Source organism: Cynocephalus volans, chromosome 7 (genome assembly GCF_027409185.1).
Source record: "Cynocephalus volans isolate mCynVol1 chromosome 7, mCynVol1.pri, whole genome shotgun sequence".
NCBI lineage: Eukaryota > Metazoa > Chordata > Mammalia > Dermoptera > Cynocephalidae > Cynocephalus > Cynocephalus volans.
In genome coordinates this window covers 100,340,150-100,358,620 of record NC_084466.1, presented here as the reverse complement: position 1 = coordinate 100,358,620, position 18,471 = coordinate 100,340,150, and the positions used below count along the sequence as shown (strand labels likewise).

General features: G+C 34.5%; 1 protein-coding gene across 2 annotated transcripts in view; it reads left to right on the top strand.

The window, feature by feature from the left end:
* TET1 (tet methylcytosine dioxygenase 1) overlaps positions 1-18,471 on the top strand; it is a 102,454-nt gene that overhangs the window by 68,051 nt on the left and 15,932 nt on the right. For both annotated transcript variants that reach the window (XM_063102762.1, XM_063102761.1), the window contains one exon: positions 14,912-15,123. In XM_063102762.1, the coding sequence (XP_062958832.1) occupies positions 14,912-15,123 (212 nt within the window). The remainder of the gene's footprint in view (positions 1-14,911; positions 15,124-18,471) is intronic.

The following is an 18,471-nucleotide window of genomic DNA, read 5'->3' as shown; positions in this document are numbered from 1 at the left end:
GATCTGAGTCCCTATATACCAGTGGAATCGTAATACCAACCCCAGGCATTAAATCTGGATTTCTTTAACATGAGAGAGAAATGGGTTTTTGTGTGTGTGTGTGTGTGTGTTTAAATCTTGTCATCTGGGGGTTTTCTTTATATGGTGTAAAGCCAAGTCCCAACTAAGATACTTGCCTTCACTATGTTACATGAATGTTGGGGTGGAGGGGACAGTTTTAGAATAAGAAAGAAGGTGAAGGAAATCAGGCACTCATGCTTATTGGGTACCTTTTTTTGGCTGCTGGCTGGTACAGGGATCAAACCCTGGACCTTGATGTTATCAGCACCACGCTCTAACCAACTGAGCTAACTGGCCAGCCCGAGTACTTCCTATTGCCAGGCCCTGGGCTATATACTGGGAATACAAACATGAACTGCAATCTACTAATCATTTCATTTTGCTGCAAATGTAAAGAAATTGTGGCACAGAGTCATATTAGCCATTATACACACATTTGAAGACTGGCCTTGCTAACTTTTGAGTTTATTGCTTTATCCTCTTCAGAACACAAATGTTGGGTTGGGCTTACCTTGCCTCTTAAGAATGAAACAGTTTTCTAAAATACTCAGTTTTACTCCCCCAGAAGTCTAAAACTTTCTCTATGATTTTTATCACTGTGAGCGGATGGAGTCAGGTTTGATGGTTATGAACTATCAGCTCCTCAGTTCATGGATCAACCTTTGTTCTGCTGTGCATTGTTTTTCTACCAGGTCAGTTCAGCTATGAAGTTTTAGTACTTTTTTCAATTTCCACAAAACACCATCATATAAATCAATCTATCTGTGTAAGGAACTTTGGCGAAGATATATCCAAACACTATCCAGAATAACCTTTATTTCTATTTTTATATTTTATTCCTCTTTTTGAAAAATTAATGCAGATGATTTAGAACATTTTAAAAGTAGAAAATGATATATAAACTGTTCATTTTTTAATTGGCTTGTTAATCTAGTATTGATTTTGGAAGAGCTCTTTAAGAGCTCTTGTGATACAAGTTGCAAATATATTTTCTCAGTTTTTCATGGTTTTACCATTTAGATTTTTTACAGATGTAGTTGCCTTTTTAATATTTTCTGGTATAGCTTTAGGGTATGGTATCTCAATTAGGAAAATCTTCTGCACTTTTATAAATGTCTCCCATTTTCTTTTTGTAGTATTTTAATGATTTATTTTTTTTATTTAAATATTTTATCCATTTTGTATGTATCTTCATTTAGAGTGTTAGTAACAACTTACATTTTTCCAGCTAGCTACTTAGTTTTCTAAGACCACTTATTGTTCCTTTTCCCCAATAATATATGTTTGTTTGTACGAGTTGGTTTTCTATTCTCTTCCTTTATCAGCATCAGATTGCTCTAATTATTTAGGTTTTATAATATATTTCTATATCTGATAGGGCTAATTCTTCCTTTTAATTTTTCAGAGATCTTCCGACTATTGTGGCTTGTTTATTTTACCATATGAGTTTATAATCACTTTGTTTAATTGCAAGAATAAAATCTTATTGATATTTTTATTAGACTCATTACATAGAGAATTTGGAGAATTTACATCTTTTTGATGTTTAGTATTTCTGTACTACATATTACATTTGCTTAATGCCTTTTTTCCTTCAGGGGTGTTTTAAAGTTTTGTTCCTATAGACAGTATGTGTTTCTTATTTTCCAATTTATTTCTCTTGTGTTTCTCAGATGTGAAATTAGATAGTATATAGTGATACACTTATCTTCTTTACAAATTTTATGCTGTTAATTTCTTCTAATACAGTTCGTTAGTCCAGCAGACCAACTCCAGTTTTATATTGCTTTGGTGATGATGGTCTCCTTATCTCGTTTCTCTCTTTCAGTGGGAATCCTTCCACTAGTCTTCCAGTGTTTTCCCATTAACATGGGTCATCAGGGAAGGTCTCTCTGGGGAGGGAACATTTAAGTTGAGAACTGAGTGACAAAAAGGCGACAAATATGCAAAGGAAATACCCCCAAAGAATGCAGGCAAGAGCATTCCTAAGCAGAGAAAACAGCATGTATAAACGTTTTGGGTCAAGGAAGAGGGTACATTTTTAAAATAATCTAACAATAGTTCGATGAAGGTGAGGAGGTAGGAAATAAAACTAGGTAAGGGTATAAGGTAGGCAGAAGCCAGATTATTAGTGGTTTTTATAGGCCATAGAGTGGAGTTAGGATTTTATTCCATGAGAAATACAAAGCCTTTGAAGTATTTTAGGTTGGGGTATGTAATATCCTAAGTAGTTAATTGGCAAAATCTGTATTAGTTATCTTTTACTGCTTAACAAATTACTCCCAAATTCAGCAGCTTTGAACAGAAAACATTTATTATGTCACCTAGTTTTTGTGGGTTAGAAATCCAAGAGCAGTTTAGCAGGGTGCTTCTGGTTTAGGGTCTCATGAAGTTGCCATCATCGGAAACTTGACTGAGGGAGGGTGGTGCAGCTGGAAGATCCACTTCGAAGCTCCCACCCAGGAGGCCTTAGTTCTTCAATGGTTGTTGGCTGGAGGCCTCAGTTCTTCATCATAGGATTTATTAAACGTTCTCATGACATGGCAGCTTGGTTTCCTCCAGATGTGTGAATCAAAGGAGAGCAAGGAGGAAGCTATACAGCTAAGCTTGAAAATTACTGCATTAACCAGCCCTTCTAGTGTAGGAGGGGATTGTGCAAGGGTGTAAATATCAGGAGGTGGTGATCTTTGGGATCATCTCAGAGGCACAAAATTGTTTTGCATTTGAATTGGTATCTTGAAATAGCATTGCTATGGTATTCAATAGTAGCTGTTCTCCAAGGCTTGGGAAGTTTTGAATATCAGTGCTTAGAGTCTGTTGAATTTGTCCAATCCAAACTTGAACTTTAGGTAGACATTAAATAAAAAATAGAGTGAAAGAATTAGGTTTCTGTATTTTTACATAGTTTTTAGGTCTTTACCAATAAATTATTTTGAATGACATTACTGCAGTTAAAGTCCTATATGTAGGAGGGGGTGGAAATGAAGGTCAATCATTTTGAACTGAGGAATCTAACAAATATTTAACCAGCATTGTTCCAAACTTACTTTTCATCTTGGATAGTATATACTTTTTGTGCAACCTAAATTAAACGTTGTTTGATTTCATGCACATTTTTCATCTCCACATGCACACTTACGTGTCTTAATAGCAGCAGTAGAATTCTATCCTGTACTATTGTGTTACACTTGCCTCCTTTTCTTATTGCTTCTTTTTAAAACTATTTTATTATTTCATTCTTTGGCAGCTGGCCAATCTACAGGGATTGAACCCTGGACCTTCGTGTTATCAGCTCTAACCAGCTGAGCTGACTGGCCAGCCCTATTGCTTCTCTTTTTGGTGGTCACCCATGAAAAGCCTAACAGCAAATTCTAACTGGGCAGCACAACTTTCTGAGCTATTCTCACATCATTTTGCCTTTGCTCTCAACACTGTTTTGTTCTTTTCCTGAAATGTTTCCTTGCCAGGTGGTCATTAGCACTCCCACATAATTATTAGCCTTTGGCAGGGATTTTGGACTCTTTCTGTGCTCTCATTTTGGCTCTTCTCAGGAACTAGTTATCTTGTTCTTCAGTGGATTTTGGTAGAAAGGGTGATGTAATTTCTTGGATGCACTATCCTCTATTAACTACTTTCCCCTCTTGAGAATCTGGGGTGATGGCAGGGATTGGCTTCAATGCCTGAGCACTTCACACTGGCCACCAGTTCATGCGTGCCCCTGTGTAGGATTCTGTATTAGTCAGTAGAACAGGTGTGGCAATAAATATATCTAAGTGAATGTTTTTTTACTACTCTCATCTGATGTGACCAGAGTTTTGGGGTGAGATGTAAACCAAGCCGAAGTATCTAAAAGTCTTCAAACCATCCTGTTTTTTTTTTTTTTTTTTTTTTTTAGTATTCTGACATAGTACAATAGAACAAATAGCTTTTTATTTTATTTATTTTATTTTATTATTATTATTATTATTTTTTGTCTTTTTCGTGACCGGCACTCAGCCAGTGAGTGCACCGGCCATTCTTATATAGGATCCGAACCCGCAGTGGGAGCATTGCTGCGCTCCCAGCGCCGCACTCTCCAGAGTGCGCCACGGGCTCGGCCCAAACCATCCTGTTTTGATTTATACCTTTATACAATCTTCAAAGCTATTCCTTTTTGTTCCTTTGTTCCAAGGTCCTACCTAATATCTGCCTTGGTTATCTTTGGGCCGTACCATGGTGCTGCTTATTTCTGTGCGCACATCAGGCAGTTCACTGTATATTTCCGTGACAGCACAATAAACGGAATAGTTGGTGTCCTGGGCTACTTGTGTGGGGCCTTTCTAATGAGATAACTGTTTTATGCTACAGTGATCAAATTCAGGCAAAGGGCAGGTGGCTGATGCTAACTGTTAGTAATGTTAACCTGACTTAATTTTTAACTGTCCTTGCTCTTCTTTTGTTGTTTTGTTATAAAACATGTTTTCTTCACTGAAGCCTATTGTTTGCTAATACACCATTAGAACTACTTTTATGTTACTTACTTGCTTATAGAGTTCTTTTTTTTTTTTTTTTAAAGATGACCGGTAAGGGGATCTTAACCCTTGACTTGGTGTTGTGAGCACCACGCTCAGCCAGTGAGCGAACCGGCCATCCGTATATGGGATCCGAACCCGGGGCCTTGGTGTTCTCAGCACCGCACTCTCCCGAGTGAGCCACGGGCCGGCCCTAGAGTTCATTTTTTAAGGAAACTTTTATGCATGTATAATATACACAAGGAAAAGTGCAGAAGTCCTAAGGGTACAGCCTAGCGAAGTTTCACAAAGTGAATATACCCATGTAAACACTGCCCAGATCAAGAAATAGATTAGTATCAACAATTCAGAGCCCTCCCTCATGCACCCAGTCATTGCTCTACCCTCAAAGGTTGAAGTTCATTTTATTGTAATATATAGGTAGCTTTACGTGATCTTACTCAATTTGTGGTTGGGAGGGTGGTGGCCACCATCATTTTGTGTTGGAAATTTAACTACTTTGTTTCTCACATGATTATTAATAAACTCAAAAGTGATCTCTCTTTGGTAATGCACCCCCTACTTCATTTGAATGTTGTTTTTAGCTGTGATTTCAATCTAGAACTTATGTGCTGCTCTGACCTTTGGGGCACTGACAAGCACCTTAGTCACCTTGACGCTTTTGCAACTAAGATTGTATTATGAGGACTTTTTTGTTTGCTTTTTTAAGAAAACATTTAAAAATTTTTTAAATTTAATTTACTGTTTGGATACTTCAGCTTAGTTTAATTTTTAATTTAATTTTAAAGAAAAGCTAAAATATATTTTTTAATTTAATAACATCATAGAAATATATTACTTTGAACTTTAAAAAAAAAATCTTAATTTTACTGTCTGCCCAGAGATAACGATGTTTAACAGTCTTATGTATTCCCCAGCTAAAGGTTAGGATGTTAGAGCTTTCAGTTAAAGACGATGAAGCATAAACAAAACAATGACAAGGTTCATATGACTTGTGGTAAAAACTGATTATTCTACAACACTTTAAATTTCAAGAAAGTTTTATTACATAAACATGGGATTGTTTTGAAGCAGAATTTGCTCAAGAGCTTTTTGTTCATTGTATATTAAAATATAACATATAGTTCAATTCTTCATGGGTGGTTTGGATCCAGTATTAGAAAATACAAAGAATGCATCCAAGAACTTTCTTAATGTAAAAAAAGAAAAGGCTGAGCAAAGATAGGTTCCTGCAAATCCTTAATTTATAATAACTTGGGTTAACAACAAATCTTTTCATTGATGTTAGTAATTTTTAAAAGTAGAGTAAAATATTAATGTAAGCGTGAAATCTATTTTGTCCTTATAAAGCTAGTAGGTGAAAATTGATGTCTTGACTTTTTAACTAGTATATCTTCCATGAGTTCACTGTTCATTAACCATTTTTTTTGTTTTGGTTATTTTCTACTTTTGAATCATCTTGTTACTAGATTTTCTTTTAGTCCACGTGCATGACTGTTATCTTTGTATAGAAGCTTGAAATTCTCAGCAGGTCAAATCGATCAGTCACTTCTTATGTGGCTGCAGAGGGTTTTTATTTGCTGAAGAAACCTTTTCCATTATAATAATAGTGTTTCCCCATGTTTTATAATTTTGCTTTATGTATAGAGTCAGTAATTAACTTGAATTTTTTTCATTGATTTAAAATTCCACTTCAGTTTCCACGTTACCATTTCTGTTCACAATGTTCATTGACCCATTAGAGTCGACCTTTGCTGGGTTGGCACTGCACTGTTTTCTACAGCTTTATTTATTTATTTTATTTTGCATGCATATTTCTTTTTCTTTTTTTTTTTTTTTAAATTTTATTTTGTCGATATACATTGTGGCTGATTATTGCTCCCCATCACCAAAACTTCCCTCCCTCCTTCCTCCCCCTCCCCCCCAACAATGTCCTTTCTGTTTGCTTGTCGTATCAACTTCAAGTAATTGTGGTTGTTATATCTTCTCCCCCCCCCCCCCCGGTTTTTTTTGTGTGTGTGTGTGTGTGTGTGTTTTCTACAGCTTTAAAGAGCAGTTTTAGGGCGGTTTTGTGTGTGTGTGTGTGTGTGTGTGTGTGTGTGTGTGTGTGTGTTTTCTACAGCTTTAAAGAGCAGTTTTAGGGCCAGCCCCCTGGCGCACTTGGGAGAGTGCAGCGGCGCTCCCGCCGCCAGTTCGGATCCTATATAGGAATGGCCGGTGCACTCACTGGCTGAGCGCGGTGCGAGCGACACCAAGCCAAGGGTTGTGATCCCCTTACCGGTCACAAAAAGACCAAAAAAAAAAAAAAGCAGTTTTAAATTTAGAAGGGCAATTCTCTCTCATGTGTTAAAAAAATCTTTTTATTAACTTGATGCTTGTTTATTCTTAAATATGAACCTTAGAAACAATCTAAATTTGTATAGATGGGGTAAGGGATTGGTGGCTAGAATCCACATCTTGTAGTGTTTGCCTTTTTCCTCTAGGCGCACTATTATGTTTCTCCTACTATAATTGTCTTTATAACCTTCTCTTTAAGTTTTTTACACTTTTATTCTTATGTCTTTTGCATCTTCTTTTTATCAACTTTACTGAGATATCATTTACATACATTTTCCTTAAAATAATCCTTATCACTATATTTAAATCAAGCTTTAAACCAAACTTTTATTTGGTTATTGCTGGTATATAGTAAAGGTATTGAGTCCGATATTACAAGAAGTCACTCGTTTTCCTCTCTTTAAAAATCTAGTAGACTTTTCTTTGATTCTCTCAGATATTCCAGAAAGACTATTATATCTATAGTAATTGTGCCTTACAATTTTGGTACCATTTGTTTCTTTTTATTCATTTTTATCATATTGTATCTAAATTCTCACCTTTAATCCTAATATTCAAAAGTACTATTATGATAAGCTTGTGTACACTTCAGATATCTGCAGGTACAGCAAATGTCAAAGCATTAATTCTGCTGCAACAAACAAAATACTGTGTTTCAAATATAACATTTACAAAATCTGTATACCAGTAAAGGAAATTAGTTTAGTGCTTATAGTGGAAATATAATTATATGCCAGCATACTTTTCATACAAATAATTCCCCCATGGTTCATTCCTCAGGTTATGCTCTGCTTACATTGTTTCTGACAGTTTTTAAATCACTGGGGTTGATACTTTCCATCCATACAGCTGCCTTGCAGTTTGCCCCTTGAGCTGTGACCTCACTGATCCAATGACTGTCTTGGAACTTGTCTTCTACCATTGAGGGCCATGAGTACTGAGGCCCATGCTTACATGAGAATAGGATGCACAATGTCCCCAAACTTTGGCAAGCACCATAGAGATATTATTTTTTTAACTTATTGTTTTCAAATAATATCGGACATAAAAGTTGTAAGAATAGTACAGAGCATTTCTGTACAATGTCTTCACTGACATTTCCCAAATGTAACTTTTTACCACCTTTGCTTTGGTTTCTGTTTATCTCTCCCTCCTTTTCTCTTTCTTGCCCTTCCCTCTTTCTGTTTTTTTCCTGTTCGCATAGTAAATTGCAGATATGATGCCCTTTATCCCTAAATACATTAGTATCATTTTCATAAAAACAAGGGCATTGTCTAACATAATCATATACAATTATCAGAATCTTACATTACCACAGTACTGATATCTATATTGATGCAATATTATTACCTATTCTTCAGTTCTTATGTCCAATAATACCCTTCATGGAAAAAGAAAATAAATTTTGTCCTGAATAAGAATACAATCCAGGATCACTTGTTTACATTTAGTTTTCATTTACCAAGACATTTTAAAATCCAAACATTAAAATGAAATAAATTGTCATGAATTGCCAATGGGACTTAAACAGTCGCCGTTCACTAAACAGGCTTCAGATAGTCAATCCTTTTTTCCCCCCATTTTTGAATTTGCTGAGGTTTAATTAACATGTAATGAAATACACAGATGTTAAGTGAAACAGTTAGATTGGCTTTGACAGATGCAGGTGTTGTGTGCTAACAATGTTAGTGTTCCTGGGCTTTGCTGCAACCAGATTCAGAAAGAGATATGAAGACCTTATGCTCTCAGTTTTGAAAAGTAGCTTACAAGGGATGATCTAAGAGTTCCAGAAGAGCCCAGTTTGAAAGCAGATATATGTATATCATTCTAGGGTTCAGTGCAACAAATCACCTGTTTTATTCCATTCTCACGGGACAAAAATTACCCATGAAATCTTAAGTCTTCTCTTGTGCACAGAGTAGAAGATTTGTACAAATACATTTGCTCTTCTCTTCAAATTGGGGCTCAAATTATGCTCTTTTATTCAGTCCGTCTGCAGCAGTATTTTGAAATCTTGACAAAGAAGAGCAAAGGTGGCAGACTCATCCTTCCCAATTTCAAGATGCATTACAAAGCTACGGTAATCAATACAGTGTGGTTACTGGCATAAGGCTAGACATATAGATCAGTGGAATAGAATTGAAAATCATTAAATAAACCCTCACATGTATAGTCAATTCGTTTTCAACAAGGATGCCAAGACAATTTCATGGAGAAAGAATAGTCTTTTAAATAAATGATGCCAGATTACCTTGATGTTCACATATAAAACTTACCTCAAAATGAGTCACAGATTTAAATATCAGAGATAGGACTATGAAAATTTTGGACAAAAATGCAGGTGAAAATCTTTCTGATCATGGATTGTACAATTGTTAGATAAAACACCAAAAGCACAAGTGACTTTAAAAAAAAGAAAAAAAAAAAGGTAAATTGGACATCATCAAAATTAAAACCTCCAAGGTCAGGCTGGCCCGTGACTCACTTGGGAGAGTGCGGTGCTGATAACAACAAGGTCATGGGTTCGGATCCTATATAGGGATGGCTGGTTCGCTTACTGGCTGAGCGTGGTGCTGACAACACCAAACCAAGGGTTAAGATCCCCTTACCAGTCACCTTTTAAAAATAAAATAAAATAAAATAAAACCTTCAAGATCAAGAGTTCAGATCCCCTTACCAGCCAGCCACAAAAAAATAAGAATTAATACTTTTTGTGCTTCAAAGAACGCCATAAAGAAAAGTGAAAGACAACAAACAGAATGGGAGAAAATATTTACAAATTTTATGTCTGATAGGGGGTTTGTATATAGAATACAAAAATAACTTGTATATTACAACAATAAAATGGCAAATAATCCAAACTAAAAAATGGGCAATGGTTTTGAATAGACCCTTTCCAAAGAAGACATACAGATGGTCAAAAACTACATGAAAAGATGCTCACCTTCATTAGTCAACAGGGAAATCCAATTCAAAATCACAATGTGATACCACTTCACACCACCGTGGCCGTGACCAAAAAGACACACAATAACTAGTGTTGACAAGAATGTGAAGCAACTGGAACCTTTACACATACGTGGTGGGAATGGTTTCTCCACTTTGGAAAGTTCCTTTAAAGGATAAACATAGTTACCATATGACCAAGCGATTCTACACCTAGGTGTAGGCTCAAGAGAAATGTCCACACAAAAATTTGTACGTGAACATTCTTAACAGCATTAAATCGAAATAGCCAAAAAGTGAAAACATCCCAAATGCCCATCAACCAATGGATGGATGAACATAATGTGGTATATCCATTTAACAGAATGTTATTCAACAATAAGAAGGAGTGGAGTGCTGACAGATATTATAAAGTGGATAACATTATGCTAAGTGAAAGAAGCCAGACAGGAAAGGCCACATATTACAGGATTTCATTTGTGTGAAATATCCAGGATTGGCAAAATCCATAGAGACAGACAGTTGATTGGAGGTTGATCCAATGGCACAGAGGAGAAATTGGAATGCTCTCCAATCTGGAGACTGCTAATAGAGTTTCTTTTTGGAGGATGTAAATGTTCTAAAGTCATAGAATGTTGATGGTAGTCCAGCTCTGTGACTATACTAAAATCCACTGAGTTGTACACATTAAAATGGTGAGTTTTATAACATGCAAATTATATCGATAAAGTTGATATCTAAGGAAAAGTAGAGAATTTATGAAAGCTACGTATTTAAAACATTTTTCCTCCCTACATTGTTCAATTCTGGGTGTGTTTTTAGCACGATTACTCAAAGAATATATGATGTTTCACAGAATATGACAATTTTATAATACCTAATATAAATGATAAGAATAAATGTTTTTAAATTTTGTTTTGTAATTTTTAAATTAAATGGTAGTCATGAACATATGGAAGTTTGGATACACCATTTACCATCCAAATGACCCTGCCACGTGGACCTACCTAATTTCAGCAGTTTACAGAGTAATATATATTGCCAGCTACAAAATGGGATTCTTGACCAAAATTTTTTATTCGGAATATTTGGATCACTTTAAATCTGTTTCTGAAATGAGTGTGTCCATCTTATTAATTGTGTAAATTGTAGTGTTTGAAATTTTCATAAAATGCAACCACACTGGGTTTTTGTGGTTTTTAAACATTCGTTCAACAAATATTTGATGAGAACCTCCCATGAGCTGAGTTTTGTGCTCAGGAGCCAAGTATGCAGAGGTAAAGCAAACAGACATAAAATAGTTGCTAACACTTACTAGATCCTAGCTCTATGCTGCTACATAAAGGCTGAGCAGCTTGCCAAGTTATTCTGAGCCAGTAAATAAGCAGTTTCTGGGGTTTTTTTTTTTGTTTGTTTTTAATTTAGGTTAAGGTGAACATTTTATTTTATTTAACTAAAACTTACATACAGAAGACTGAGCAGAAATTGTAAGCTCACAGAATTTTTATAACATGAACCAACTTGTGTAACCAGCATCCAATATAACTAGCACCTCAGAAGTATTTTTCTTGTCCGCTCCCAGTTACTAGCTACCCCCAAAAGTCGCCACTCTACACTTTTTAACATTGTTGATTAATGTTGCCTGTTATGAACTTTATTGTATAAAGAAGTCTTACAGTATGTATTTTTTGCCTATGACTAATTTCACTCAGCGCTATAATTAAGAGATTAATCCATGTTGTGTGTAATTGGAGATCATTCTCATTGCTGAATAGTGTTCTATTATTATGAATAGTTAAAATTTATTGAGCCATTGTACTGGTGATGACATTTGGGTTGTATCCAGTTTGGGACAATTGTTAATAGTGCTGTTGTCTTTGGGAAATAAAGGAATGCATTTTTGTTTGGTATGTACCTAGAAGTGGAATTGCTGGTTTGTGGGGGAATGCATATGTTCAGCTTTGGTTGATACTAACACATCGTTTTCCAAAGCGGTTATCCCCTTTTACGTTTGCATGAGTAGTGTATGAGATTTCCATTTTCTTTACCTTTTTAGGAATACTTGATGTTTCTATATTTTTATTTAGCCATTCTACTGGGTGTACAGTGCCTTTTTTTTTTTTTTTTAACTTTCTCAATTTTTTTCATTGTGGATAAAAAAAAACCCACGTAACATAAAAATTACCATTTTAACCTTTTTAAAGTAGTAGTTCAATAGTGTTAAGTATATTCAAAGTGAAACAGATTTGCAGAACTTTATCATCATCTTGCAAATCTCAAACCGTATACCCGTTAAGCAACTCTCTTTTACCCCTGGCAACTACCATTCTACTTTCAATGAATGTGACTATTGTAGATACCTCATAAGAGTATAAGAGGAATCATACAATATTTATCCTTTTGTGACTGGCTTATTTCACTTAGCATAATGTCCTCAAGATTCATCTATGTTGTGATAAGATTTCCTTTTTAAGGTTTAGTGATATTCCTTCGTATGTACATATCACACTTTGTTTTATCCGTCCATCTCATGATGGTCATTTGGGTTGCCTCCATCTCTTGGCTATTGTGAATAGTGCAGCTATGAACATGTGTGTGCATATATCTCTTTGAGACCCTGTTTTCAATTCTCTTGGATATATTCAGAGAAGTAGGACTGCTGGGTCTGTTTTTAATTTTTTGAGGAACCTCCATACGGTTTTCCATCCATACTGTTATTTGTAGGAGTTGCACCATTTCACAACTCCACCAACATGTATGTAGTGCTTTTGAATTGTGTTTTACTTTGCTAGATGATTAATATTGTCAAGTATATTTTCATATGCTCATCATCTATTTCCATATTCTCTATTGTGAGGTGCCTGTTCAATTGGGGCATTATTCTATTGCATAAATTCTTTATGTATTTGGGATATGAATATTTTGTCAAATATGTGCATTGTAAATATTTTCTGTGACTCTCTTACTTGCCTTCATACTTTTTTTTTTTTTTTTTTTTTTTTTTTTTTTGGTGTCTGGCCTGTACAGGGAACAAACCCTGGACCTTAGTGTTTTCAGCACCATGTTCTAACCAACTGACCAATCTGCCTAGCCACTATACTGCCTTAATCTTCTGCTGGTCAATGTTTTTGATGAACAGAAGTTCTTAATTTTAATATGGTACAACTTTAAAATTTTTTCCTATATAATTAATAAGTTTGGTAATGTTTTAAAATGATTTACCTGCTCCAAAGTGGTAAATATGTTTTTTCTAAAAACTTTATTGTTTTACCTTTCATATTTAGATCTACAATATAACTCAAGTTGATCATGTGAGGTAGGAGTCAATATTCACCTTTTTCCCATGTGGATATGTACACAGTACCATTTATTGAAAAAACTGTAATTTTTGCACTGATAGTCACTTTCTCTGTCTTTATTTCTTTTTTGGGTTCTTCTTGGTTCTCAACATTACCATATAAATTTTGGAAAAAGTAGGCCAATGTATACACACACAGAAAAACCCACCAACTTCTGATAGGGTTTTGTTTGGTATTGCATTGAATCTAGAGATCAATTTGAAGAAAACTGTCTTCATTATAATAATGCTATTTTTATTTTTTTTAAAGACTATTTCTATAGTTTTCAGAGATCTAACACAGATTTAATACTTAGACAGCTTACTGAACACAGACCTGAATTTAGAGACTTGGCTCCTAACTATTATGCTTAATTTTCTATTGTTCACTGAAGGAAATTTGGAAAATACCAAAAAAGTACAAATGCTATTGGTAAAAACCATTTTAGCATTTCCCATACAAAGATATGATGGACATAAATTTGTTGATTTGACAACTTGAAAATTAAGTGGTATAATTTTGTTTGATGCTATATATAACATTTTGTATTTGAGGTTATTTGCAAGAAAATGTGTTCTTATTTGGCTATAGAAGGACATATAAATATAGAAAAATTTTAATATAAATAATTGTGTTTAGGGGGAAGGTCCTAAAGCCAACTCTACTCAAGGGATGCCTTGGTAGCAATGATTGTTAACCATCTGGAGTGACAGAAGAAAGTGATATTGGGTAACTAACTTCTTAAGAAGTTTCATCTCAAGTTTACGTAATATTCTTGTAGCAACAAAAATGGAATATTGATCATGCTATTGGTTGCTCCATTTTGGTCACATGGGTGAGCAGTTTTATCAAATCCTGATTATGTACTAATTAATGTGGTCAGTCTCTCTGCTCTGTAAATTTGTAATGTACAGAGGGAGTTTTAGACACTATTGGATGGTTTTATGTGGTGGTGATATTTCTATTGTTTTGTTTTTGTTTTTGTTTTTAAATAAACACTAGGACCACTGGGCAATATTTTAAATATTTCTGAAGCCTTTTTAGCACCCCAGGGGATATGAAGCAGTATAGGATAAATGGGTAAATATTCAAAGTTGTGTTTTGCATTCACCAAGTTAGCTGGGCCACCTTAGTCTTAAGAATAAAATGGATATGATGCAACCTTGTGGTAGCATGGAAAAATCATAGAAATTGCAGGGATATTGCTTTATATATTAATTATTCTATATAGTGAAATTAGTCACCCAAGGGAAAACCTATAACTTTCCTCGGATGGCCAAATTTCAGTGTTCAAGTTTATTTTTAGTGTTGGAAGTTCTTGGTTATTTCCATCTCACTACATTTGTCCTGTTGTGACATCTGTGGACAAGCAGAGCAGTTAGTTTTCTACCAGGCCCTCTGTTGTCTGTTGTGCAAACTGCAACAACAATGAAATAAAACAGACTGCTTTGTGGTACTTTTGTAAATAACAACCACATACCATAGATTTCTGTTCTGCCTGTTGTTTATTAGTCATGTAAGCTGGATACTCCTGTGATGAGGTGCGTGGAGGCAGCTAGTGAGACAACGGAACGTCTGCCCCACCTTGAGAAATAGTAATTAAAAAAAAAAAAAAAACTAAACTAAAATATAATCATACAGAGCTTTAAAAGGGAACATCCATTGCATTTGAATTTAGCATACTTGTTTTCCATAGATGAATACATTCTGCTTTTGCAGATTTTAAGAAGAAGCAGCGAAGAAGAAAAGGTTCTCTGTTTGGTCCGGGAGCGTCCAGGCCACCGCTGTCCCTCAGCTGTGATCGTGGTGCTCATCATGGTGTGGGAAGGCATTCCTCTCCCGATGGCAGACAGACTGTACACGGAGCTTACCGAGAATCTAAAGTCGTACAATGGTCATCCCACTGACCGAAGATGCACCCTCAATGAAAAGTAATCAAATCTTTTTTGTACTGTTTTGCCATTCAGATCACTATTACAGCACAGTAAACTGTTCACTACCAGCTAAGTATATTATATTGGAAAACAGGATTTTATGTATTGTGGAACTGAAAAGAATGAACATTTCTTTAAAAAAGAGGTTGGTTTCAGAGTGAGTTAAGGGTATTTTAGAATTTTTTTTTGTTGTTGTTGCTTCCCTTTTTGATACCTGACCCAACTCACCCCTAGAGTCTGGCGGAAAGAAATTTTTACGTAAAGAAAAGGTCCTCCTCAGAGGGTTGTGCCATTGTGCATGTCCCCTATTCTGTGCAAGAGAAGATCAGTTACTCTGCTGTCTTTCCAATGAATATGTGGTCAGTTTGAATTTTTGCCCATTTAATAAAGAAAGAGCATCAGTGTATTTTCATTCACATTTTTCTTATTATGAATAAGAGTATCTTTTCATATCGTTAAGAGCCATTTATCATTTCTTTCTTTTTTTTTCTCAACCATCTATTTGTTCATTATTCTAGGCCATTTACCTAAAGGATTGTTGTTAGTTTTTTCCCTGATTGCTCTTTATTTTTCTCTACTGGGGGTATTTATTAAACATTTGTCCATGATATAATTTGCAAATACATTGCCCAGTTTGTCTTTTTACTTTTGCTGTGTCATCTCTTGTAAAAGTTTTCTTTTTTAATGTAATCAAATATATCCTTTTCCTCGTTTGTGTCTGGATTTTGAGTAATATTTAGGTATATTTTCCCTTCCCACAGGTTATAGAACAATTCTTCCATGCTTTTAGTACTTGTTAAAAACATAAATTTTTAACACATAAAATTTTAATATATAAATCTTTGATGTATTTAACAGGTACACTAGTGAACAGCAGGAAGTAATCAGGTTTTATCCTATTTTCTACTTATCCCAACACTGCTTACAAAAGACTACATTTTTTCCTTGATTTGAAGTGCTGCCTTTACTATATACAAAAATTATGTATATAATTGTGTCATCTCTGGGATTTGAATTCTGTATCTGGGATTTATTCTGTCTTTTCAGTACTAGTACCAAATATTATATAGGCTTTATAATATATTTTAATTTTTGGTAAGGCTACTTCACCATTCTTGCTCTTTTTCAAGATTTTCTCTTGTTATTTTTTGTGTCTGCTTCCAAATAAGCTTTATAGTCAATTTGTCTAGTTTTAAGAAAAATTTAGTGATATTTTTATGGGTTGCATTTAATTTAATTAATAAATTAACTAAAAATGAACTGACATCTTTATGGTATTGAGTCTTCATAACCAATAACATGGTTTTTCTTTCCATTTGTCCAATTTGCTTTTTTTTGTCCTTCAAGAGTGTTTTATAGTTTTTCTCATTTCTCTTTTTTTTTTAAAAGTCATTATATGAAATATAAAAAAAAAATCAGCCCCACACACAAAATCAATTTGTATACCTTCCAGAGCTTTCCTTTATGCTTACAATATCATAATTTCTTGATAATTTACTTATCTTTCCAATGACAGCAGTATGTATACATCATTTCTAAAGTCTGCCAATTATTTTATTACATGGATATACAATAATAATAATAATACCTCTTTTGTGAAGTCATTGCTCTAAAAGTTATGCATGAATTATTTAGTTTTCCCCTAGGGGCTGGTCGGTAGGTCTGTTGCTCAGAGTGCAGTGTTATAACACCAAGGTTAAGGGTTCATATCCCCATACCAACCAGCCGCTCCCTCCGTAAAAAAAAAAGTTCCCAATAATCCAATAAAATAAATATTATTCGGGCCGACCCCGTGGCGCACTCGGGAGAGTGCGGCGCTGGGAGCGCAGTGGTTCTCCCACCGTGGGTTCGGATCCTATATAGGAATGGCTGGTGCACTCACTGGCTGAGTACCAGTCACGAAAAAGACAAAAAAAAAAATAAATAAATAAATAAATAAATATTATTCTATTTTGCTTAATGTAGAACTAGCACATCATTGAAAATGAACTTCATATTTGCAGAAAGATACAAGAATATTTAAGTGAACTCTTATATATCCTTACCTAGATTCCATAGTCGATAACACTGTGTTACATTTGATTGTATACATTTATGTACACATACACACAAACACATATTAGTGTTGATTTATTATTTTTTCTTTCTGGACCATTTGAAAGCTAGATGCAGACTCTATGCCCTTTTCCCTCAAATAATGCTTCAGAGTGTATTTATCCCAAAGATGAAGACATTCTCTTACATAACCCCACATAACAATCCAAGTCAGGAGATTTAACTTTGATAAAGTATTATTATGTAATCTGTAGTTCATATTAAAATATCATCTGTTTCCCAAAAATGTACCTTAAAGTAATATTTCCCCATTCAGTATTCAATGCATTTAGTTATTTTGGTTGTTTGCTTCCTTAATCCTTTTCTTTGTATTTCATGGCATTTAAATTATTGAAGGAAAAAGGCTAATTCTGTAGACTGTTGGTCAGTTTTAGTTTGTGTGATTGTTTCTTCCTGATTCAAGTTGGATTATGAATTATTGGCAGGGATACTACACTCAGTGCATTAAAGTCAGTTTGTCCGATTATTGGCGATATTGTCTGTTTAAGATATTCTGAGGAAGTACCCTTGGTCTCACAATTTGTTAACATTTCATGTGTTTAGTTTTTTAAGTAACAGCCAATAGTAAGTTAAACTACTTTTTTCTCTCCTCCCAGTGTATTTTTTTCAGTTACATAAATAAACTACTTATTTGTTTGGCAACTTTAATTTCCTTTTGCAATTTCAAATTTAATTTAACCCCTTTTATCCAATTTACATCCCATTTTTATTTTTTATCATGTTATTGTAATATCTTTGCCCCTGCAAAATATGTCTCCCTTCTTTGGAAGGAGTTTCAGGCAGGAGTTACCATATTTTAACTACTCCTCTGTTTTTTTTCCTTCATAGTATCTGGGGTTTTTTTTGGTGGCTGGCAGGAACTTCATAGTCTCTTAACTGATCCTTGTTGTAGTCTTTCTTGCAAGCACTGTTACGTTACATATCAAATAACAAGCATTTTTCTTACTTTCACATTAAAAAATAACAGTTTTGATCTCTGGATTTCTTTATTATTTTCATTTACTTTTTTAAAAAATTGTTTGGGTTTTTTATTGTTTGTATTATTTGAACATTAATATTAGTGCGTACATACAATAATTAGAGATTTTAAGCATTATGCAAATTTAGAACCATAAGAAGAGTGTATGCTGTTTTCTTTTCCTGGTTTCATTTTTCATTTCTTTTCTTGTCTTTTTTTTTTTTTTCTGCTGATGAGTATGGAGATCTGAACCCTTGACCTTGGTGTTAGGG